This window comes from Ornithorhynchus anatinus, chromosome 12, assembly GCF_004115215.2.
Source record: "Ornithorhynchus anatinus isolate Pmale09 chromosome 12, mOrnAna1.pri.v4, whole genome shotgun sequence".
Lineage (NCBI taxonomy): Eukaryota > Metazoa > Chordata > Mammalia > Monotremata > Ornithorhynchidae > Ornithorhynchus > Ornithorhynchus anatinus.
In genome coordinates, this window is record NC_041739.1 from 882,642 (window position 1) to 900,957 (window position 18,316).

General features: G+C 52.9%; 1 protein-coding gene across 4 annotated transcripts in view; it reads right to left on the reverse strand.

Moving 5' to 3' along the window:
* LOC100086786 (plasma kallikrein-like) overlaps positions 1–18,316 on the reverse strand; it is a 21,287-nt gene continuing 2,971 nt past the window's right edge. For 2 of the 4 annotated variants that reach the window (XM_029076764.2, XM_029076762.2), the window contains exons 3-15: positions 16,165–16,327; positions 14,899–15,005; positions 12,490–12,649; positions 11,369–11,478; positions 10,902–11,061; positions 9,633–9,742; positions 6,414–6,576; positions 6,198–6,310; positions 4,871–5,039; positions 3,490–3,665; positions 2,301–2,396; positions 1,270–1,409; positions 1–416 (exon numbers count right to left, since the gene is read on the reverse strand). In XM_029076764.2, coding sequence (XP_028932597.1) covers positions 225–416; positions 1,270–1,409; positions 2,301–2,396; positions 3,490–3,665; positions 4,871–5,039; positions 6,198–6,310; positions 6,414–6,576; positions 9,633–9,742; positions 10,902–11,061; positions 11,369–11,478; positions 12,490–12,649; positions 14,899–15,005; positions 16,165–16,327 — 1,859 coding nt within the window. In that variant the 3' untranslated portion in view covers positions 1–224. Of the gene's footprint in view, positions 417–1,269; positions 1,450–2,300; positions 2,397–3,489; positions 3,666–4,870; positions 5,040–6,197; positions 6,311–6,413; positions 6,577–9,632; positions 9,743–10,901; positions 11,062–11,368; positions 11,479–12,489; positions 12,650–14,898; positions 15,006–16,164; positions 16,328–18,316 lie in introns of all 4 variants that reach the window. The other 2 variants (XM_029076761.2, XM_029076763.2) reach the window with 1 other exon arrangement.

Genomic DNA, 18,316 nt, shown 5'->3' on the forward strand with positions numbered 1-18,316 from the left:
TTAACAAATACCATCATTATTAAATGACATTCCCAGGGCCACGCAGCCTCTCAGAGGCTGAGAGCATCTAATGAATGATTGATTGGTTGAGTTTCCAGACTGACCCATAGCCTCGCACTAACCCCCCTCCCTTACCGCCCCCACTCCCACCCCCACCAGCAGCCTAAGCTCTGCTCAACTGGGAAGAGATGACAGCTTCCACCTGAGCCCACCCGCCGAGACCATCATGTGGGCAGCTCGGGCGAAGCCGGTTCGTCCCTTGTCTGCGTGTTCTCTTGGATCCAGGCCACGTATTCGGCCACTCTGGTGTACACCCCGGGGTGGTCCTTGCGAGCACAGCCTTCGCCCCAGCTGGTGACCCCAGTCAGGTGCCAGACGCCGTGGTGCTTGCACGCCAGGGGCCCCCCCGAGTCTCCCTGCAGCCCCGCGGGTGGGAAAGAAAGAGAAAGAGGGAGAAGGCCATTAGCGCCCCTGAGCGCCTTGAAGTTAGAGAAAGGACTATTCGGGCCTCCGAGAGCCCCGTAGACCAGTTGGAGGGTCATTCGCGCCTCTAAACCACCCTGTAGACCAGAGGGAGGGTCATTCGCTCCTTCAGGCTCCCCGTAGATCATAGGGAGGGTCATTCCCGCTTCGGGGCACCGAGAGAACCCGGGGAGGGCCAGTCTGAGGTCGGAGACGTACCCTCTGACAGCCGAGCCGCCCCATGTCGGGCTGGCAAGGGATGGTGAATCCAACGGGGATGGAAATTTCCCTCCTGCCCTCCCCTGAGCCCTGGCTGGTTGGGGAGGGGAGGAGGACACAGGCTCTTACGGATGTTACTCTGGCTTTGGGCGAGGGGCAGGCCCGGCCGACTCCCCGGGGGTCAAATCCCAGTCTTGTCGCGGGGGCCGGGAGTGTCAGGGAACAGTCGATTTTTCAGGTGTTTGCAGGTTCCCTAGGGGATCCTTCCCTACTCTCGGGCTACAGCAGCCACAGGCGGGGAGGACTGGTTGTGCGCGTCCCTCTCCCCCCAAATCCCTGACCCCCGACCCCCGTCGTAAACGCTCGGGGCAGAGCCAGGGCTGGGGTCCATTTGCTCTGCTCCCGCCACCAGTCATAATTCCAAACCAGGGAATGAAGGAGTGAGGAGGAAGGGAAGGGCTAGAGAGAAGGGAAAGCGGAGAGGGGAGGAGGAGAGAAGGGAGAAAAAGAGAGAAGAAAGGGTCTCCTGCTCGGACCACTAAAGGGAAACGAGTTGTTCCATACAAGCCCGGCCCCGGTGGGTTTTACCTTGCAGGCGTCTTTCCCGCCGTCCTTGTAGCCAGCGCAGACCATCCCGCTGGTGACTTTGTGCTGCGGATAGCGCTCCTGGCACTCCAGGTTGCTGATCACAGGAATCTTGGCCTTCTGGAGGATGGCCTGAACCTCCCCTGGGGAGACACAGCGCGGGGGTTGAAGGAGGAGCTGGGGCTGGGGGTGAGGCGGAGGGGTGGGGAAGCTCCAGTCACGGAAAGGCGAAAGAAGGGCTCCTCGCAGCCGGCTTCCGTCCCATCCTCCTTCCTCTCCTTCCCCAAGCCGCCTTGGACCGGTCCTCTCCGGTCGCCTCTTCCACCCCCACCTGGGCACTCTTCGCCCGGCCCCATCCCACTCCAGGACCGATCGGTAGTGAAAACTCCTCAAACCTCTTTATCACCTTGCCGCTTCTTATCTCATCTCCCTTCTGTCTTTCTGCAACTCAGTCCGCACATTCCGCTCCTCTGGTGCCGCTCACTTTCTCATTGTACCTCGTTCTCGCCTGTCCCGCCATCGACCCCTGGCCCACATCCTCCCTCTGGCCTGGAACGCCCTCCCTCCTCATATCCGCCAAACAATTCTTCCCCTCCTTCAAAGCCTCACTGAAGGCGCATCTCCTCCAAGAGGTTTTCCCAGACTAAGGCCCCTTTTCCTCAGCTCCCACTCCCTTCCTTCACTCCCTTTGTTCTTCCCCTTCCGCCCCAAAGCACTTATGTATATATGCATACATCTTTAATTCTATCTGTTTATACTGATACCTGTTTACCTGTTTTGATATCTGTCTCTCCCGTACCCCAGGCCCCTCCCGCCCCGCCCAGACTCTAAACTGGTTGCGGGCAGGGATTGTCTCATTGTTGTATTGCACTTTCCAAGCTTTTAGTGCAGTGCTCTGCACACAATAAGCGCTCAATAAATGATTGATTGAATGAATGAATGAGTGAATGGTGAGCCTTGGGCACCCTTGGAAGGCAAAGTGCTGGGGGAATCGGTCGCAGAGCAGCTGATGAGGAGCCCGGTTGTCTCGGTACCATTCTCTCTTGAGTAGCCCCAGCCCGTGACCCAGCAGTTAGCCAGGGTGACACCGGTGTCTTCCGGGGTTGGCAGGCAGATGGGCCGCTGGAGATCTGCATGGAAACGGGGGGCGGGGTGCAGATTAAGAAATCACCCTTTACCTTCCCCAACCCCTCCCCTCTTCCAAACTCCCCAAATCCCAGCCACTACCTCCCCTCTCTTCCTCTGGCCTCCAGTCCCTGGAGTGGGGAAATTCTCACACTCACACAGGCAAACACCTTAATCACTCAAAAATAGCTTTTACTAAGTGCTTACTATGTGGGAGAATAAACTTGATCCCTGCCCTAGAGGAGCTTACAGTCTAATGGGGGAGACAGACACTACAATCATTTACAGATAGGAGGAAGAAGGAAAAGTGTAACATGAGTTGGAATCACACAGATCCACTCGTCCACACTCACCTACACAGGCATATGCAGACCCATACAAATACACACAATACACATGCATATACACAAGCAATCATACAAACACTCACACAGACACACACATCAATCCACAGTATTTATTGAGACCCTACCTTGTGCAGAGCAGGGCACTGAGCACTTGAGAGAGAACAATAGAGTTAGCAGACACAGAACGTTCGCTCAAGGAGCTACAGACTACTACATGAAGAGCACTATATGGAGAGATTGAGAGAGTACTATAAAGATAGAAAACATGGTCCTTGTCCTCAAAGAGCTTACGGTTGGGTAGGTATACACTGAAAAAAATTTCAGGTAAGAGAAAGGAGGAAAAGGGGACGTGTACGTGAATTAGACACACCACACCCCGACACACACAGACTCACATGTAAACGTTCACCGACCCAGAAGCAATTATATAGACCCGGACCCGGACCCAGTCATGCACACAGGCTCACACGAACATACACACCTCCGGGAGCCTCTCTGTGTTGCCCTGATGGTCTGGTACCCAGCAGGCTGGTGCCCCTTCTTCTTCATTTAGACCCAGGTGTTTGCTAACAAAAAGTTCCCTCAGAATCCATATAATCTCCCCCACCCCATATTGGCATCCAGGAGACACGGTCACCACCAGCTTCCCGAACAGCCGAGCTCCAGGGTCAGTAGTCCCATACTGACTTCTTTCCGGGAGAGCACCCTTCGGGCCCTGGAGAACAAAGGATTCCAGTCCCCCACTGCCTACCTGTGAAATTCAGGGGAGACTCAAGCTTCATGAGGGCAATGTCGTGGCCGCTATTCAGGACCTTGTATTGGGAGTGGATGATGATCTCTTGGACTCTGGAGAAAGGGGTGTTCTCGTCTATGGTTGACTGGTTCAAGATGCCCCCATAGACACGCCAGAGTGCAGGGAGGTTGAGTCTAGGAACAAACACACATCAAAATATGAAGCAGAAATGGGGGGTCGGGTGGAGTAGAGGCTTGGGAAAAGATTTAATTTTACATTCTGCCCTGGTAGAGTAGTAGCTCCTTGTGGGCAGGGACTATGTCACCTCTCTGTTTTTTACTTTCCAGGAGCTGAGTACAATGTCCCGCACCCAGTGGGTGCTCAGAAAACACCATTATCACAGCTACTACTCTGTGCAAATTATGAATCACTGGGCTGAAGCCCAAGGAAATCACACAAAACTCTCTCCAGCAGCTCCTCTGAACATTGTCTCCCAGGCTCGACTGGGAAGAGGCCCGACCCTCTCAAATAATCCATTATGGCCTCTTTCATCATCATAATAAATGTGGTATTTGTTAAGCGCTTACTTTGTGCCTAGCACCTGTATAAGTGCTGGAGTAGATCCAAGTTAATCAAGTCGACACAGACTCCGTCCCACATGGGGCTCAGGGTTTAAGTAGGAAGGAGAATGAATACTGAATCCCCATTTTTCAGATGAGGAAACTGAGGCCTAAGAGAAGTTAAGTGATTTGCCCAAGATAGCATAACAGGCAAATGGCACCAGTGGTCAGACCACTAGAAAAACACTGCTTCTTTTCATGACTTCTAGGACTAAGGGGGAATAAAGTCTGCAGACGGGGACACCAGTCCCCTTGGAGAGGAATGTGAGCTGGTCCCTTTATAATCTAACTCTGTGTCAGGCCCACCCTTTGTCAAAGTTTCTCTCTGGCAGGGGATTTGGCTGAGTAATCGTCATAGCAGAACGCTGGGCCAGAAGAAATTCAGGCCATGTTTCTGGAAAACTGCTCTACTGGATATCAGACAGAGGGCATGAGGGTTCCCAAGGTTGGGTGATTGTTTTAAATAGGGTTTACATCCTAACCCTCCCAGACAGCAGAAGTTGGGTTTCTGTTGGACTGGTTGCCTCCAGGACACCACCCCTGACTTTCCCTTGTCCATTCCTGACTCCATCCTCCAGTGACCACCACAGACCATCCAAAAACCCTGATTCTTTTTCCCCTCTCCATCCCTGACTTTCCCTTTGGGTCTTCCCTTGGATCAAGCGGGGGAGTCAGAGGGAGGGAAAACACATTTGAGGAGGGCAGCCCTTTTGCACTGAGCTCCCATGACGAGAGTGGACTTCTGGGATGTGACCTGCTAGCCCCAAATCGGGACCTACCCATCGAAGCAGTGGGCTGCTGTCAGGATCCACCGAGGCCCAATAATGGAGCCTCCGCACAGGAGATGCTGGGTCGACTTCTTGACGTGTAGGCTGACCTGCCACGGCCACTCGCCTGGAGCAGACTTGGTCCCGCCTACAACCCTGACGTTGGTCTTCGTGGAACACACTGAGAGGCGTGGTGAAGCGCAGAGAGGAGAGGAGAGGAATGGAGAGTCAGAGGCGCGGAGAGGTGCAGAGAAGCACGGAGAGGCAAGGAGAGGTAAGGAAAGTCAGAGGCGTGGAAAGGCGTGGAGAAGCGGGGAGAGGCGTCAAACAATGCAGAGCTGACAAGGGCCAACTCGCCCCTTGTCCAGAGGAACCCCAGTCTCCCTGAGTGGGGAGGAGACGGGCCCCCCCGCCCCCTTCTCCCGTCAGGTCACAACAGGAGGTCAGAGGTGGTGGAGACTGGGCTGAGGCAGGGTGGATCGTGGGCTCCCAGCAACACCACCCTCCTACTCTTCCCGACTATCACCACACTTTCCCTCTTCAACTTCAGTACATCGGACAGCCTCATCTGCAAAAGAGCTCTGCCCACTGAGACCGGCAACACTAACAATAACAATCGTGGTATTTGTTAAGTGCTTATTACGTTCAAGACACTAAGGTGGATACAAACAATTCAAGATGGACAAAGTCCCTGACCCACTGGAGGCTCAATCTCACACCCCTTTTTACAGACGAGGTAACTGAGACCCAAAGAAGTGAAATGACTTGCACAAGGTTACTCAGCAGACAAGTGGTGGATCCGGGGTTAGAATCCACGTCCTTCTGACTCCCAAACCCACGCTCTATCCACTAGGCCATGCTGCTTCTCTGCCCTCTGGCCCTCCCTTTCCAGGATGGTGTCTGCCCTAGCAGCACGAGGTTGCTGAGAGGAAAAGGGTTCCTGTTGCCTCCTGGACACCAACCTTGGTTTTCCCTTGTCCATCCCTGTCTCTCCTCCAGTAACCTAACACGGACCATCCAACACCCCTGACTCTTCCCCAGTGTCCCAGCACAGACCATCCAAAACCCCTGACTCTCCCCTCTCTATCTCTGACTCTCCCTCAATGACCCAGGGGAGGAGGGTGGGGGTCTGGGGTATTATATGGTCCGTGCTGACTCTTCCCCAGGAACCCAATAGAGATCATCGGACCCCCTTAGGCCACCCCCTGGGGAACAAATCCCTCTGCTCCGTGAAGGCTGGGCTGGCAGCTCCCAGCAGAGGAGGAAGGAAATGAGTTTCACCTGAGGGTCCACACCTGGCCCCGCCCCGCGAGGCTGCACTGACCTCAGTTCCACTCACCTGGGCCGACCCCAGTCCTGCACAACCTCAAGGAGTAGCCAGAGGCCCGTCCGACCCCGGGGACAACCTTCGAGGGTGCGCCGTCTGACGACATCATCAGGGAGCACTCACACCTAGACAGGGGTGCAGGAGAGCAAGAAAGGGAGCTGCCTAAAACCGAGGGCAAAGCCAGAGAACGTCCCTCGCCCTGCCCAGTGGGCGCCGAGCTGCGCCTACCTGTCGCCCTGGCATTCGGTGGGCAGGGAGGCGTAGGTGAAGAACTGACAGCGGAGGGTGTCCGTGCAGTTCTTCTGGCAGGCGTCGACCCCACTAACCAGGACCTGCCTCAGCTTATCCCCCTCAAAAGCCATGCCAGGGTACACTTTCCTGTGGCAAGTCTCTGTTACGGAACAAAGGGAACCGCATGCCATCAGCCAGTATCCGATACTTTCGTTCATTCATTCATTCAATAGTATTTATTGAGCGCTTACTATGCGCAGAGCACTGTATTAAGCGCTTGGAATGAACAAGTCGGCAACAGATAGAGACAGTCCCTGCCGTTTGACGGGCTTACGGTCTAATCGGGGGAGACAGACAGACGAGAACAAGGGCAATAAATAGTGTCAAGGGGAAGAATATCTCGTAAAAACAATGGCAACTAAATAGAATCGAGGCGATGTACATTTCATTAACAAAATAAATAGGGTGATGAAAATATATACAGTTGAGCGGACGAGTACAGTGCCGAGGGGATGGGAAGGCAGAGGGGGAGGAGCAGAGGGAGATGGGGGGAAAAGAGGGTTAAGCTGCGGAGAGGTGAAGGGGGGGGCGGTAGAGGGAGTGGAGGGAGAAGGGGAGCTCAGTCTGGGAAGGCCTCTCGGAGGAGGTGAGTTTTAAGTAGGGTTTTGAAGAGGGGAAGAGAATCGGTTTGGCGGAGGTGAGGCGGGAGGGCGTTCCGGGACCGCGGGAGGACGCGGCCCGGGGGTCGACGGCGGGTTGGGCGAGACCGAGGGACGGCGAGGAGGTGGGCGGCGGAGGAGCGGAGCGTGCGGGGTGGGCGGTAGAAAGAGAGAAGGGAGGAGAGGTAGGAAGAGGCAAGGTGATGGAGAGCCTCGAAGCGTAGAGTGAGGAGTTTTCGTTTGGTGCGGAGGTCGATAGGCAACCCCTGGAGGTGTTTAAGAAGGGGAGTGACACGCCCAGATCGTTTCTGCAGAAAGATGAGCCGGGCAGCGGAGTGAAGAATAGACCGGAGCGGGGCGAGAGAGGAGGAAGGGAGATCAGAGAGAAGGCTGACACAGTAGTCATACCCATCCCACCTCTTTCCTCCCCGCCCCCCGGGACACTGATAGAGAAGCAGCGTGGCTTAGTGGAGAGAACAAGGAGTTGGGAATCAAAGGGCGTGGGTTCTAATCCCGCCTCCGCCACTTGTCGTCTGGGTGACCTTGGGCAAATCATTTAACTTATCTTTGCTTCAGTTACCGCATCTGTATGAGGGATTGAGACTGTGAGCCCCACGTGGGACAACCTCATTACCTTGTATCTACCCAGCGCTTAACAACAGTTATTATTATCGCGCTTGGATTGGCACCCTTTATTCACCCTTCCCTCAGCCCCACAGCTCTTATGTATGTATTCATAATTTATTTATATTAATGTTTGTCTCCCTCTATAGACTGTAAGCTACCTGTGGGCAGGGAATGTGTCTGTTATACTGTTGTGTTGTAGTCTCCCAAGAGTTTAGTAAAGTTTAGCATAATAAGGGCTCAATAAATATGATTGATTGATCGCAGTTTCTGATCACCAGTGTGTGTTAGCTACGAGCCACTAGAGGTCACCCCTGCCTCACCGGCCTTATCTTCTGCTGAATGGAGTAGGGAGGCGGGAGGCGTTGCGACACTCCTCAATTTCTTCCATTTCCATTGTCTCCTCATCTTCTTCCCTCTCTCACCCTTTCCCTTCCTGCCTTTCTCCCCCTCTTTTCTCTCCTTCTGTTTTCCCCTGTTCCCCCCCCCACCCCTTTTCCTCTTCTGGGGTCCCCCCCATTCTTCACTGTTATACAGCTGCATTTTTCACATCCCACTTTGACTTCTGCAATTAGCCTGCCTCCTCATTGACCCCCTTGCTTTCTGTCTCTCCCCTCTCTAGTCCATACTTATCTCTGCTGCCCAAATGATTTTTCTACAAAACCATTCAGTCTATGTTTCCCCACTGCTCAAAAACTCCATTTGTTGCCCCCTCATCTCTGTTCCAACAAAAATTCTTTAACACCTTGTAAAGAATTGTAAATTCATCGTGGGCAGAGAATATGTCTACATGGTAGAACTCTGTTATTTTGCAGACTCCCAGATGCTCAGTACAGTGCTGTGCACACAGTATGTACTACAATTGATGGATTGATTGCCTTTAAGGCACCCTGCTCTCCCCCTCCTACCTTACCTTGATGATCTACTACAACCCAGCACACTCACTTCATTCCTCTAACGCCAACCTACTCTGTGTACCTTGATCTCGTTTTTCTCGATGCCAATCTCTTGCCCATGTCTTCTCTCTGGCCTGGAACTCTCCCACCTTTTGTATCCAAAAGACCACCACTGTCCCCACCTTCAAAGTCCTCCCAACATCACATCTCTTCTGAGAGGCCTTCTCTGAAAAAGAACCCTCATTTCTCCTACCTACCCTCCCCCTGTATCTACTGTGCCCTCAGATCTGAATCCCTCAAATACTTGATATTCACACCCCACCATCAGCTCTACAGCACTTATGTACATATCCTTACACTGCCATTTCTCCTATCTGTATTTTATTTTAATGTCTGTCTTCTCCACCAGACTATAAAGTCTTTTCGGGCAGGATTAATGTCTATTCTATTGCATTGTACTTTCCCAAGTGCTTAGTATAGTGCTTTGCACAAAGTAAGAGCTCAATAAATAGCTTGATTGATTGACTGTTATCCCGGATATATTGTTAGACCAGTGTCCTGCACCCCCTGCTGACCTCCTGTGATCTAAGCCCGGACAGATGGATGGGTTTCTCTCTGGTCAGTCTGTTACCCGCCGAGAGATTGGGGGGAGGCACACAGATGCTCTGTAACTACTAGGGGGCCTCCGAGGAGCAGGTGCTGCTATTATCACAAACACCCGAAGTTTCCAAGGGAAACGGCTGCGATAATAGTGATAATAATAATAATTGTGGTATTTGTTAAGCGCTTACTTTGTGCCGGTCACCGTACTAAGCGCTGGGGTGAATACAAGCAAATCAGACTGGACACAGTCCCTGTCCTCCATAGGGCTCACAGTCCTAATCCCCAGTTTACTAATGAGGTAACTGAGGTCCAGAGAAGTGAAGTGATTTGCCCAAGGTCACACCGCAGACATGTGGCTGAGCCGGGATGCGGTGCCTGGGTGGGGGACAGGAGCCTGGGCCCCCGCGGAGCCACATGGCTAGAGAAGTCCTTACCAGGCAGAGGGCCCTGGCAGGCTAGGAGGCTGTAACCTGACACAGCATGCGGCGTCGGCAGGGAAGAGCTGGGTGACCCGCTTTGCGACGTCTTAAGGAGACAAATGTTCCTACAGAGCACAGTGGGAACCGCGTTACCATTCATTCATTTATTCAATCATATTTATTGAGCGCTTACTGTGTACTTATTTAGTACAGAGCACAGTACGAAGTGCTTGGGAAAGTATACTACAGCAATAAAGAGAGACAACCCCTGCCCACAACGAGCTCACAGCCTGGGGTGGGGGTGGGGGTGGGGAGAGACAGACATCAATACAAACAGGCATCAATATAAATAAATAAATAAATTACAGATATATACATAATATATACATAAGTGTTGTGGGGTGGGGGGGGAAGGTGCAGAAGGGAGTGGGAGATGAGGAAAAGTAGGACTTAATTCTGGGAAGGCCTCTTGGAGGAGATATGCCTTCAGTAGGGCTTTGAAGGGAGTGAGAATAATTGTCTGTCAGATTTGAGGAGGGAGGGCATTCCAGGCCAGAGTTAGGACATGGCCCAGGGGTCGGTGGTGAGACAAACGAGATGGAGCATCAGAGGAGCGAAGCCTAGGCAGGTGGGGAAACCGACCATGGTGGGTTCCAAGCAGAGGCCAACTCGTCCAGTGGTGGAGGAAGCCGAGGGAGCGTAGGAGGTTGAGGAGGAGGGATCCAGGAAGAGGCGGACTGGGACAGGGGCAGGGAGAAGAGTTGGAGGTCGAGCATTGGTTAACGCATTGTCTTTACTGGTTGCTGTGCTAGGCTCTCAGCTCCATGGCAACCTGACTCCCTAGAGGGCAGGGCCTGGGGGAGGACTGAGGGCCTGATTCCCACGGTAAAAGGATCCTCTTCTCCTCCCACTCCCTTCTGCACCTCCACTGCACTAGGACGTGCACCCTTTATTCACCCCTCCATAGCATTTAGACCACTTATAGACATATTTTTAATTTAATGTATTTATTTACATTAACATCTGTCTCCCCCTAGAGTCTGTAAGCTCACCATGGGCAAGAAACGTGTCTAACAACTCTTTTATATTGTTCTCTCCCAAGTGCTTAGTATAGTGTTCTGGACACAGTAAATGCTCAATAAATGCAATTGATTGATTGATTGATTGATCCCAGGGGTGGCCGGGACCCTCCCCCGACTCCACTGATTGAGAATTTCCTCCCTCCTGCACCAGATAGTGGGTCCCTGGGGGAATGGTCAGCCTGCCGCCTGGGCCAGCGCTCACCTCTGGGCCTCTGGAGTCCACGCATTGGTGTGGAAGGTGAAAAAGAGGCAGCTAGGATGGTAAGTGCAAGCAGTTTGGCAGACAAAGGCATCTGGGGTCACCATCTTGGCCACATCATCATCGGAAAAGGCCATGTCCTGGAAAATGTCTCGGGTACAACCTAAGGCCGGAGGGGATGGGGGAGGAGACAGAGGGGCCTGGAGAAACACTTAGCCACATGCAGAGTGCCCTTGCTGGCACCCCAAATCACCCACACAGAGTCCAGCCCAATGTCCACTCAACCACCCATCCAATGTCCAGGCCAGCACCCCAAACCACCCCTGTAGTGGTAGTCCAGTGCCCACTCAGCCCTCAGCAAACCCAATCCAAAGGCCATGATGCAGTGTGGCCTTCTATTGTTTCTCCCAGCCAATATCCTCATGCACCCCTGGCTCAATTGGTGCCAAAGACTGGCAAGCCGGCATTACCCAAATGGGAGAGGGCACAAGCCTTTAGAGAGAATCCAGACACCACCCCATCCATCATCTTGATTGTGGTCGGAGTACCCGTTGAGCTGTGTTTCAGCAGACAGGCATTCCTAAGGGCAGGGAGAGGAAAGGAGAGCAGGACAATTTGGCCAGTTCTATGGTCAGTGCCGAGCGGAAGGAGGCAGAGGGAGGAATGGAAAACAGTTCCTACGTCACCGGAACTTCCCCTGGACCAACTTCGCTTGTACTGCAATCGGGCCGAGCTCCTCAATCAGTCCATCAGTATTGTTCATTGGGTGTCAGCTGTGTTCAGGGCAGGTGCCGGCTGTGTGCAGGGCACTGTATTGGGTGACTGCTGGGTGCAGAGCACCGTATTGAGTGCCTGCTGTATGAATATCTGCTGAAGTGCTAAAGAAAAAATACGGCCTAGTGGATAGAGCACACAGGGCCTAGGAGTCAGAGGACCTGGGTTCTAATCCCTACTCTGCCACTTGTCAGCTCTATGGCCTGGGCAAGTCATTTTTTATGTAATTTGTTAAGCGCTTACTATGTGCCAAGCACCGTTCTAAGCCCTGGGATAGGTACAAGATAATCAGTTGTCCCATGTGGGGCTCACAGTCTTTATCCCCATTTTTCAGATGAGGTAACTGAGGCACAGAGAAATGAAGTGATTTGCCCAAGGTCATACAGCAGACAAGTAGAGGAGCTGGAATTAGAACCCATGTCCTCTGACTCCCAAGCCCGTGCTCTTTCCACTAAGCCAATTCACTCCTCTGTGCCTCATCTGTAAAATAGGCATGAAGAAAGTGTCCGTCCTAACCCCTGACTGTGATTCAAACGGGGAAAAGGAGATTTCCCCATTTAGTGATGCTTTTTTATTTATTTAGGTATTTATCAAGAAAGTGCTCTGTGTCAAATGTTGTGCTAAACGCTAAAGGAGACACAGAATAATCAAATCTGGGACTCAGTCCCGATCAGCTACTAGGTTCACAGCCGCTTCAATCCAACCACTCCGAGTGGCGGCTGCCTCACTTTGAAAGGCCTTTTCCACCCCGTCCCCTCGAGCCCGGGCCCCTTATGCCCCCCTTGCCCCCCGCAATCCACCCGCTGCCGGGGCTCACCGGTTGGCAGCGCTGTGGAAGCGTTGCGTGGCGAAGGTGAAGAACTGGCATCGGGCGTCGTCCGTGCACCTCCGCTGGCATTCGTCCTCACTCCGGGCCCAGCTGCGGTTGTGGTTGGTCCCCCGCATGTCCAGCCCGGGGTGGACCTCGCGGCTGCACACTGCCCCAGGACAGAGAGGGCACCGGGCATTCAGCGGCACCCTCGCCCTCCCTGCCTCCCCTCAGCTGAGCCCCCTTTCCCTCTGCTCCCCCTCCCCCCCACCCTTTGCTCTTCCCCTCCCCTCAGCATTGTGCTCATTTCTATATATTACTTATTACCTTATTTATTTTCTTAATGAAGTGTGCATCCCTTTGATTCTATTTAGCTTGAAAATGTTATCTCGTTTTTGTTTGGTTGTCTTTTGCTCTGCCGTCTGTCTCCCTCGTTTAGACTGTGAGCCGTCATGGGGCAGGGATTGTCTCTATCTGTTACCTAACTGTCCATTCCAAGCGCTCAGTACAGTGCTCTGCACATAGTAAGCGCTCAATAAATACTACTGAATGAATGAATTCAGCACGGCCAGCCCCGGGCTGGGGGCCACGATCGGAGGGAGCGAAGGTCCCTGTTCATTCATTCATTCATTTCAATCGTATTCATTGAGCGCTTACTGTGCGCAGAACACTGTACTGAGCGTTTGGAATGTTCAATTCGGCAACAGATAGAGAAAATCCCTAACATGGGCTCACAGTCTAAAAGGGGGAGACATGTCTTGTTTCCACGGTCACACCGGCCCCACAGGGATGGGAACAGTGAGCTCCACGGGGGACAGGGAACTCATTTTGCTTGTACCCGCTCCAGCACTTAGTACAGTGCCTGGCATATAGTGAGTGCTTGACAAATACCATTATTATTACAATTATTATTATTGCTCCTTACTTTGCGCGCCCTTGCAGGAACGGCTCAGTCCCCCAGGCTCTTCGTCCCGCCCCTTCTCTCCCTCCCGCTCGCCTTCTCTCCCCCATCCCCTTTACTTCCTCCCCTCTTCTTCTCTTCCACTCTGACTACTTGTTTTGTTTTCCTTTCTGTCTCCCCGTTTTAGACTGTGAGCCCGTTGTTGGGCAGAGATTGTCTTTATCTGTTGCCAAATTGTACATTCCAAGCAGTTACTACAGTGCTTTGGACACAGTATGCGCTCAATAAATACGATTGAATGAATGAATGAACCCACCCCGTCTCCCTTTCACCCCACTCCCTCCCATAATAATAATAATAATTATGGTATTTGTTAGGCGCTTACTCTGTTCCAAGCACTGTTCTAAACGCTGGGGTAGATACAAGCCTATCAGGTGGTCCCATGTAGGCCTCACAGTCTTCATCCCCATTTTACAGATGAGATAATTGAGGCACAGAGAAGTTAAGTGACTTATCCAAAGTCACAGAGCTGACAAGGGGCGGAGCTGGGATTAGAACCCACGACCTCTGACTCCCAAACCCGTGCTCTTTCCACTAAACCAAGCTGTTTTTCATCCACCCCCTCTCCTCCCTCTCCAGCCCGCTCATTGGCTTCTCCCGTTCTTCACTCTGGGTCCGTTTAATCTCGGGCCAGGACTGCTGTTTGGAGAGGGGGAGGGAGAGAGGGAGTAGATGAGGATGCGGAGAAGTCTCTCCTCAAAAACCTCTTGTGGTTGCCTATCAATCTTCTCAGGAAACAAAAACTCCTCACTCTTGACTTCAAAGTTCTTCATCCCCTGGCCCCCTCCTACCTCACCTACCTTCTCTCCTTCTCCAGCCGAGCCCCCACACTCCGCTCCTCTGCCGCTGCTAATCTCCTCACTGGGCCTCGTTCTCGCCTGTCCCGTTGTCAACCCCTGGCCCATGTCCTACCACTGACCTGGAATGCCCTCCCTCCTCACAGCCGCCAAATTAACTCTCTTCTGCTCTTCAAAGCTCACCTCCTCCAGGAGGCCTTCCCAAACCGAGTCCTCCCTTTCCCTCTGCCCCTCCTCCCCTCCCCATTCCCCCTACTCCCTCCCTCTGCTCTATCCCCTTCCCCTCCCCAAAGCACTTGTGTATATTTGTATATATTATTTATTACTCTATTTTATTAATGATGTGTATATATATCTATGATTTTACTTACCTTGATGGTACTGATGCCTGACTACTTGTTTTGTTTTGTTGTCCCCTTTTAGGCTGTGAGCCCGTTGTTGGGCAGAGATTGTCTCTGTTGCCGAACTGAACATTCCCAGCGCTTAGTACAGTGCTCTACACACAGTCAGCGCTCAACAGATACAACTGAATGAATGAATGAATGAAGAAAGGCGGAGGGGGAGGGAAGGGAGTGGGAGGGAACAGGGAGAAGGAGGAGGAGGAGGAAAGGAGGAAGGTGGGGTTTGAGGGGAGGGGGCAGGTGCCCGGGGCTAACTCACGGCTGATGAGATGGCCGCAGTGCTTGAAGGAATGTCCCGAGACGGCCCCGGCCACAGTCACGCGGGGCAGGGTTTCTGTGACGCTGTCCTTCAAGTAGCAGCGGAACCTGGGGGGTCGAATCGCCCATCTCAGGGGAGGTGGGCGAACCAGGGACCACGGACCCTCCCCTCCTCCCCCTCCGGGGGTCGTCCACCGAGGGTCCCTCTGACAGCTGCCGTCCCGCCCAGCAGAAGTGTTTTCTGGATCAGGTGAAAGGACCATCCCCATTTCTCCTCCAGAGCAGAGACGAGAACAGACACAGAGCAGAGACGGTCAGAGTGAGCAGAAGTAGAGACAGAGCAGACGAGGTCAGAGGGAGAGCAGAGATAAACAGAGCAGACAGAGGGCAGAGGCAGAGCAGAGACAGTCAGACTGAGCAGAAACGGAGACAGAGCAGACAAGGACTGAAACAGATAGGAAGACAGTGAGAGACAGAGACAAAAGCAGAGACAGACAGAACAGAAAGACGGACAGAGACACAGAGAGAACAGAGACAGACAGAGGAGACAGCGGATGAAGACAGAATCAGAGGACAGAGGCAGACAGAAAAGGCAGACATAGAGTCAGAGGCAAAATCAGAGGTCAGAGACAGATAGAGGCAGACAGAGCAGAGTCAAAGACGAAGTCAGAGGACAGAGACAGAAGAGGCAGACAGAACAGAGACAGACAGAGCAGAAACAGAGCATTCATTAATTAACTCATTCAAACGTATTTACTGAATGCTTAATCTGTGCAGAGTACTGTATTAAGCGCTTGGAAAGTACAATACAGCAATAGAGACAGTCCCTGCCCACAAAGAGCTCACAATCTGGGGAGGTGGGGTAGGGGATGGGAGACAGACATCAGTACAAATAAACAGGCACGAAAGAAGGGTTTTTTGGTTTTTTTCCGGAGAATCGTGTAGTAGGAGGTTGCCAGAGGCAGGAGGATGTCCTGAATGACCTCCTCGCTCCCTTCGGCCAGCAGACACGGGGTCGGGGCTCCGAGTCCAGCCCACGGGGGACGGAGAGGGGAGTCCACCCAGGTCGGGAGGGGTCAGAGTTGGGCAGCCCCGTCTAGTCCAGTGCTCTGCACACATTAAGAGCTCAATGAATGCGATTGAATGAATGAGTTCTGGCCTCCCCCAGAAAACCCAGGAGAGCGGGAGCGGGGGGACACGTGGCGAGGCATGGGGGGAAGGGGAGAGGTGGGGGCGAGGAGATGGGGGAGCCCCCTCCCCACCTCACCAGCGGCTTTCATCCTGCAAGGTGTGCGCGGGGAGGAAGCTGAAGAGGAGGCAGCGCGGGTGGAAGGTGCAGAGAAGGCGGCAGTGATCGGCGCTGGGCGCGAAGAAGGCAGCCAAGTCCCCGCCCTTGAAGAAGATGTCTTCTTGGAGTCGCGTCACACAGTCTGGGACAAGGCCAGGGGAGGGGTCTGCTCAGTCGGGGACCCCCAGGGGGACCCTCAGGGGCAGCGGGAGGCTCGGGCCTTCCGCGAGCGGCCGCCGCTGCCCCTGGCTGCTCCCTCTCTAATGATGATGATGATGGCATTTGTTAAGCGCTTACTATGTGCAGGGCACTGTTCTAAGCGCTGGGGGGATACAAGGTGATCAGGTTGTCCCACGTGGGGCTCACAGTCTTGATCCCCATTTTACAGATGAGGTGAGGCTCAGAGAAGTTAAGTGACTTGCTCAAAATCACAGAGCTGACAAGTGGTGGAGCCGGGATTAGAACCCACGACCTCTGACTCCCAAGCCCGGTGTCTTTCCAATGAGCCAAGCTGCTTCTCTAAGGGGTAAGGAGAGCGGCGATTTTATCCCCATTTTTCAGAGGAGGAAACTGAGGAAACAGAGGCCAGGGAGGTCACCCAGAGGATCAGCAGTGAAGCCGGGGCTACAAACCGGATCTCCGGACCCCCATCCAGGCTGTGCTGGCAGGGGAATGTGGCTTAGTGGAAAGAGCCCGGATTTGGGAGTCAGAGGATGTGGGTTCTAATCCCCGGATCCACCACTTGTCTGCTTTGTGACCCTGGGCATAGCGTTTCACTTTTCTGGGCCTCCGTTACCTCATCTGTAAAATGGGGATTAAGACTGTGAGCCCCATGCGGGACAACCTGATTACCTTGTTTCTATCCCAGCGCTTAGAACAGTGCTTGGCACATATTACCAATACCATAATTATTATTATTAGTTCTTGATGTCTCCAGCTCCTGCACCTGCCCAGCCAACTTCTCCCATCCCCTTCCCATCTCACGCGGAGAAGCAGCATGGCTTAGTGGATGGAACACGGTCCTAGGAGTCAGAAAGTCCTGAGTTCTGCCACATGCCTACTGTGTGACCTTGGGCAAGTCACTTCACCACTTGGGGTCTCAGTTACCTCATCTGTAAAATGGAGATTAAGAGTGTGAGCCCTATGTGGGACAGGGACTGTGTCCAACCTGACTACCTTATGTCTACCCCAGCGCTTAGAATAATGTTTGACATATAGTAAGCACTTAAGTATTATTACTACTAATAATAATTACTGTGGTATTTATTGAGTGCTTGCTATGTGCCAAGCACTGTTCTAAGCGCTAAGGTTGATACAAGGGAATCAGGTTGTCCCACATCGGACTCATGTACAGTGAGTACAGTGCTCTGCACATAGTAAGCGCTCAATAAATACTATTGAATGAATGAATATTGAATGAATGAATCATAGTCTTCATCCCCATTTTACAGATGAGGTCACTGAGGCACATAGTAGATAAGTGGCTTGCTCAAGGTCACAGTAGACAATATTGTTATTATTCCCCCAGCAACTCGAAACGCTCCCGGGATCGGGAGCAGGGGATGGGGCGGGGGCAGACAAGTTGGCTTTGTCCGTTTGCTCTCTATCTCCTAACCCTCCCTCCTCCCTCTTCGTTGTAGACATTGTGTGTTCCCCCTCTCCTCCAAATTCCGACCTCGCTATCCTCTATTTTGGCTGCGCTGTGTCCACCCCCCGGCCTGGACTTTGGCCTCGCTCCTCCTCCTCCCCCCATTCTCCCCCCGGCCGTGCTGTGTCCCCCTCCCCATCCAAGCCCTAGGGAAGCAGCATGGCTTAGTGACAAGAGCTCAGGTTTGGGAGTCAGAGGACACGGGTTCTAATCTCGGCTCTGACACTTGTCTGCTGTGGGACCTTGGGTAAATCACATTACTTCTCGGTGCCTCAGTGACCTCATCTTTAAAATGGGGATTAAGACTGTGAGTCTCATGGGGGTCAACTGATTATCTTGTATCTACCCCAGCGCTTAGAACAGTGCTTGGCACATAGTCGGTGCTTAACAAATACCATAATAATAATAATTATTATTATTACACAAGCCCGGAACAGTGGGGTCTCCATATGGGGCGGAACCTGCCAGGCTGACCACAGGTTC